Raw genomic sequence first — 6,773 nt, 5'->3', positions numbered from 1 at the left:
CATTGTGAAGAATGTTCACCTCCCATTACCTACTTTTGTAGAACTTGTCGACATCATGCTGACACGTCTCATATGCTTTGTCTCAGTGATGTATGTTGAATTTATTAGCAGTATGTTCTGTTTTGATAATTTATAAAGTGCAAGAGAAGGAGGGGGGGATGGAAAATTGTGGTTCAGAGCAGCTCCCCACAGCTTCCCTATTCTGCAGTACTGTTTTTGAGATAACTGTTCAGTCATTAGTAGGAAGTGACAACACACGCGCACTGAGATGGCAAGAGGACTGACTGAGGGACTTGCAAAGCATCAGTGAGCTACGGCCAGTGTCTGAAGCTCACTCGAACAGTATGGACTTCTTTCAGTGTGGAAAGGATGACCGTCACTAACGCTGTCTTGGCACGAAAAGCGCTTGTTAACCTACCATGGGGAACGCTATGAAGAGTACACCAGTTGCAACCAGAAGCGAAAACAATGCCTCGACCCCTTGTCTGACAAGTAAGCAGTCACTAATTTGAAGATGGTTGTGTTTTTCTTTTTATTTACACACACAAAATTGGATTCTGTTAATCGTCTATATTAATGATCTTTTCCTAACACCTTTGGCAAAACAGAACTAAGTTTGTGTGCTAAACTTCAAAAGTGGACAGTAAATCATTCTTGAACTGTTGCATCTGGTTTAAAAATGGACTTTGCATACTGAACAGTCAGATAGGAAAGCTAACTGGAAGCAGTTATTGATTGTGACTGGATGGGATTTTTAAAAGGATCTCCATTCTGTTGCCACAACAAAAAAGTGAGTATCTAACAGTAGTTTTCTGTGACACATTTGCGTGTGATAATTATTTGAAACGATCAGAAACCTATATCTGAATCAAAATTTCAGTTAACTTCACTACAAAAGTAAAGTGGTTTTATATGACCCTAATGATTGTTTGCTTGGGTATATTATAGCTTTATTTATTATTGGCTTGGTTTCTGTTGTGTGTCCAAACACTTTTCATTTTCAAATACCTGTTCATTTATTCCAGACAATTTGTCATAAGTAAAGTCAAGTTCTAATGAGATGTACTTATCTCTTGTGCTTTTGATGACTACTTGATCTTTGTTTGTCTTTTTGTGTGTGTCTTTAAATTATTTCTGGGTTATTGCAATCTTTGTTCTGTGGGCTTAAAATTAGTTGCAAGATGTGCAGTTGAAGTAAATAAAAGCTGGTATGCAATGGAAAAGTAGGTCTTCATGTTTGTGTGTCCCTGTTTACTTCCTTCACACTTATCTGTGGTTAACAGCATGGCTTTAACATTTTATACTGAACAGCACATAATTATTTCTGTGTCTGTGGCAATTGCCAAAGGATTTTTGAAGGAAGATAAAGGACCTGATATTCTCTTGGGTCTACCTATAGTTTCGTAGTTGTAACCTATACTTGCTACTGTAAACAATGTTACCTATTAAATTTTAATGAATAAAGCTGTTATGCTTAAATTAATTAATTTATCAAAAGGCCTTGTATGAACAGCTTATTAAGAAGGCGAGTACTTTTGCTTCTATTGCATTAAAATAATAAATATTATGTATTTGGGAATGACTGTGATACTATTTCACCTGTTCAGTTAAATGTGTATTAACCTTTCTCTCCCTTATCAGGCAGTGAAATTTTGGTTGTGATTCATGACTACCCCTCAGCGAACATCAGTGAGCCAATCTTCAGAACCGGAGAGAAGTTGAAAGTTTTGGCTGAGTAAGTTTCTGGGGCCCCCTCTGCCCATTTACTCTTCAATATTGAGGAAATATTGGGTAGCATTGCTTTGGAATACATCTTATGTAATTTTGGTAAGGCAAGACAGCCTATATTGTTTGTAGTACCGTAACTTGGCGTCATTTTGATATCAATACTTTTAATCGCAGGCCTGGATTTTGGCAGTCTGAATGAATGAGTTATAGACGGGGTATGGCTTGTATGTGTGAGTAACTTGGCATTTTTGTATGTTGAAAACATGTTTTTTATGAGATATAATTTCTTTTAAAAACACTGGCTGTGACAAAGAGTGCGGTGGCGTAAGTGTGAACGCGTCAGAAACGCAGGTGAAATATGGCCAGTGTATGTACTCACGGATTTGACGGCCATTCAACGAGCCTTGATTGACAAAAGAATCAGCAAGCCCGTAGAATTAGAGCTCCCTAGGTTGTAACTTGTGTACCCTTCTGTCCTGCTCCGTTGTCTGGTATTTCGTGGAGATGCACTTTTAGTGTTTGTAAGGTTTATAAGGCATTTTGATAGACTTATCTGCAGGTGGGAATGCTCTTCGCTGTTTCGCTAAGCTAGAACCGGAAAACTTCATAGTGGAGAATAGGAGCAGACGCATATGTCCCAACAGGCTTTGCATATGAGAAAATAACAACAGTGTGAGAGAAATTAGGATGAAATTATGAAATTGCGTAGTTGAAACAATATGTTTTTAGCAGAATGGGCATGTAGGTGAAGGCTGACATGATCACAGACTATAGTGCGAAGTAAATGAAGTGACCATGAGCGAGCTTAGTATTCTTATCGAACGGTATATATAATAGTCGGTATAAAGTATTAGCCATTAGAGTGGAGGGTTAAGTAACGTGAAATCTGTTGCTCTCATGTTCAGTACTAGTAGTTATAATTATGAGTGAGTCATGATTTTAAATGTAATGTTTTAATGGGGAGTTGCAGAACGTACATATGTAGTAATTGTTTGTATGTGGCTAGATAGAGAACAGGGCGAGGTGACATGAATGTAGAAACGTGGCGTTTGCTGATAAGAAGGTTTTGTACGGTAGCCAAGTGAAGAAATATAGTTAGTAGAAATGGGAGAGTGGTGAACTGGTGTAACTTTTTAATAAAAGGAATACATTTGCCGTCATGAAATGCATATGGGTGGCCTTGAGTGAGTTAAAGTAAAGCAAATATAAGCATAAGAAAACGTTAGTGTAAAAGAGGAAACTATCTGCCTGAGGGCGAGGCGGGATTCAATCTGTCAACCGGAGGTTTACCAGTCTGTGACTGTGACATGGTGCAGCACCATGACATAGCTATGCAATGCGTGAAATATCATTAGCAAACCTGTCCATGGTTTTAAAAAAGAACACAGGCCAGTAAGCACAGAAGAGCTCCCGTTGAATCCATATGGCTTTGCAATATTGTAGCCGGTGAATAACTGAACGTGCAGACGGTACGTCATAATGCAGTGTATACGTTCGATGAACGGTGGGTAGATATGGTGCAAATGCAATAATTGAGAAGTAGTAGACAATTATTAGTGAGGGTAAAAGCAGGTTAAAGAAACATGTTCCTAGATGGGCTTGAACCTAGGACCCCATGTTTCTAAGACTGTAACCTTGCCCACTAGGCCACAGCAGACTAACCGTTTAACCTGGAAATGTTTCAGAATAAAAAGGTATGGGTATTTTGCGTGTGTATGCGAGTTTTTGATTGGGTCGTGTAGGTGAAGATTTGGCTGGTGTCGGTAAAATGTCCAATGGGGAGACATGTTGTTAGTGGGATTGGCGGCAGGAAAAATAAGAATGAGAAGAAGAAGAAGAAGAAAAATAATGAGAAGAAGAAGGAGAAAACGCAAAATCCCTTTAGTTTGGGGCTTTATTGTGTGGGCATGTGAAGTTGTTTATGAATTCTGTCTGTTGAAATGGGGTGAGAAATGGGGTAGTTTCTTTTACAGTGAACAGCACGATGTTTCCTTTTAACAAAAAAGCTCAAAATGTCACTTTCCAAGCATCCAAAACAACCCAAATTTTAATATTTAATCTAATGTGCTGCAGAAAAATGCTTGACCCATATAAGAACTAGTATGCAATTTCAGTGTGTAAAGAGGTTTTCAAATTGATTGAAGGTTGATAAATTGTCCTTTGTCTCTGTTTGATTCTCAGAGAAGGACCATGGTGGAAAGTATGTTCGGTTCAGACCGCAGTTGAAAACTACATTCCAAATGACCACATAGCAAAAGTCTACCACGGGTGAGTGCAGTACAGTTCTCAGTCTTCTTGGCCAGTTAATTTCTACAGTGTTTAGCCTCTAATGAGGTGTTGAGTTTTTGGAAATGCATCTCTTTTGCATATTTAGCTGGCTGTTTGAGGGGGTGGCCCGACAGAAGGCCGAAGAGCTACTGCGTCTGCCAGGAAATGTAGTCGGGTCTTTCATGATACGAGATAGCACAAAGAAACGAGGTGAGTGAATGATGAATTTGTGTCATCAAACATGTACAAACTGTGGGTCCACAGCTAAAGAACTAGCTGGACACCACAGTCCAGAACCAATTCTTTACCGTGTCACTGCTGATTTTGGTCGGAGTATACTGTGAAGATCACCATTGGCCTTAGCACTGCCCAGGAAGGGCGGGATTTAGTGGGAAGGGTGTTCCCCTCCTCATTGCAAAATAGCAGCTGCTCTTGTTAATAAAGCACTTGCAGGGAATTAAAGAAGAGACTTGAAGTTGTAGGTGACAATGGGCATCAAGTTATGATTTTAGCCTTCCAGACTGGGAGAACATTACAAATAAAGGATTACAAAGCATGAATAAAGTAACTCATGGAATCAGGAATTAAGAATGGTACACAATATGTATCACCTGAAATTCTTTCCTGTGCAACTTAGATGTCAGTTGCGTATAATAAAAGTATTAAAGATTAGTATGCCTAATTTCCTTGCTGGTCTAACTCCCTGTAATTACTCCTGCAGGTGACTACTCTCTGTCAGTCAGGCACAGATCAGTGATGCATTATCGTATCTGTCGTCTTCCAAACAACTGGTATTATATCTCCCCCCGTCTCACTTTCCAATGCCTAGAGGAGCTCGTTGATCACTATTCTGGTAAGTAACGTGCAAGACTGAAAAGACAGGTGTCCCTCATAAGCCAGGCAGTCTGCATACCATAAGCTAAAATACAGAACAATTCTGACACACTAGTCAAATTGTCTCAGACTAGCTGCATACGTCGAAGACAATTTCCTCATCTTAAGCTGACTGCTGAAATTTACACGATTGCATCTTCCCTGACTCCTACGTTGGCTTGGCATTTAAATGAAGAAGAGCACTCCAAGTGAAAATAGAAGCTGAAAATATTTGCAGTTACAGTATTTCAGGAGCTCTTGTTGGCCATTCTGGCTTTCTTGACTAGAAACAGCACTGAGAATCACACGCCAGGCAAGGAGAGAGAGGAAGTGAGAGGCTCGCGTGACCATTAATGTTGCAAATTAGATTGTGTGTGTGTATGTGTCTATGAGTGTGTTTGTGTGTGTGTGTGCGTGTGTCTGTGTGTACTCCTGTGTGTGTTTAGGTGTGTATGTGCGTGTGTGTGTGTGTATGTGTGTGGGGTGCCAGTGCCCTGTGTAAAGTACAGTCTTTTCCTCAGACATTGCAGATGGCCTATGCTGTGTTCTCACTACCCCCTGTCTGGCCTTACCCGCCAATCCTGGAAACTTGACTTCCCCAGAACCCACGGTGGTGATGCGCCACCACCTTGACTGGAGCAGCGTGGACAGGTATCACCCCAGCCGACACCTGTCCAATGGCATAGCTCCTTTTGGGTTCATGCCACACCTCAGAAATATATAGTTCTCAATTAAGCAAATATACTGTATGTCTATATAATCTCTTGGCCTATAACAGTAACATGCTGCTGTGTGTGTGTGTGTGTGTGTGTATGTGTGTGTGTGTGGATTGTGTTATCATCTTCTAACTCACAGAACTCAAGGCAACTCCCAGTTAAGCTTTGGGGTACGGCACAGCATGGCCGACTACCTGTCTCTTGCTGGATCTGAGGACGCCTGGCAGGGCAAGAGCAATCGCAAAAAGAAAAGTAAATCTATTTATGTAATGCCAAACTATGAGTTCAACAGCCTGTCTATGGAAGAGGACTGAACCCACTGGCGAGTTAAACTCGCCAACAAACGATGCTGTGCAGCACTGCTGTGGCATGTTGCATGTTTGTGTAGGATCTGGACTGCATTTCCCATCAGCATCTCAACAAGAAAAAAAAAAATGGCATGTTAACTCATCCCTCAAGTTTAGCAGCTGTATCTCTCTTTTTAAGAATCACAGTTTTTGCTTGCATGATTGGAAAATACTTTTTTTCCCCTCAGCTTACAACTAAATTTTCAGACAAAATGGTGGAGCTGCACTGCTCTTATTTGCAATGTAGTGTAAATGTAGAGTAACAGTTTAATTATGTTTATATATATATATTAATATGTTTGTCTAGTTTGCTTTATCTACTGAACATTACCTTCTGTGCTCTCATCCTGAAAGCTGAGCAGATGTCAGGTTTTGCAGACATTTTCTGAATAGCTGGATGAATGTAACATACAGAGACAGCACTTTACAGTAAAATATGAATCTATGTATATAATAAAGGTGTCTTGAGTACAAAACGGATGCATTCTGGCATGTAACTGAAAACAACCTCAAACACCGAGTTGGCTTTTTATTGTTTGTTCTTTTAAATGTAACAACCAGTGTGAGCAAATATTCACATCCACAATTAGTGAGGTTAGTGACTGACAGTGGTTTAAGGTTTCAGTTGGTGCTGCTGCCGCGAGAGATCTATCTGGCAGAGGTAAATTTGCACCACCACCAAATGGCAAAAATTATGAGCACCCAAAAGCCTGAAATCTGACCGTTTTAACAATTTGACCGCAGGACTCACAAACCAACTAGAACAGCTGCGGGACTCTCAAACAAACTAGAACTGTGACTTTGTTGTCAAATTACAGCTGCTCTTATTTTAACCGGAAAG

The 6,773-nt window shown here is 40.2% G+C and overlaps 1 protein-coding gene across 1 annotated transcript; it reads left to right on the top strand.

Annotated features, from left to right (window-relative positions):
- Positions 1–258: 258 nt before the first annotated feature.
- On the top strand, positions 259–6,436 carry sla1a (Src like adaptor 1a). The gene is made up of 7 exons (XM_035428110.1): positions 259–492; positions 1,642–1,735; positions 3,910–3,996; positions 4,103–4,206; positions 4,718–4,849; positions 5,391–5,520; positions 5,725–6,436. Exons 1-7 carry the CDS (start codon positions 420–422, stop codon positions 5,897–5,899), a joined length of 795 nt encoding a protein of 264 aa, XP_035284001.1. The 5' UTR covers positions 259–419; the 3' UTR covers positions 5,900–6,436.
- Positions 6,437–6,773: the final 337 nt, after the last annotated feature.

Source organism: Anguilla anguilla, chromosome 8 (genome assembly GCF_013347855.1).
Source record: "Anguilla anguilla isolate fAngAng1 chromosome 8, fAngAng1.pri, whole genome shotgun sequence".
Taxonomy (NCBI): Eukaryota; Metazoa; Chordata; class Actinopteri; order Anguilliformes; family Anguillidae; genus Anguilla; species Anguilla anguilla.
The sequence above is the reverse complement of the archived record's forward strand: the minus strand, read 5'-3'. Positions and strand labels throughout refer to the sequence as shown.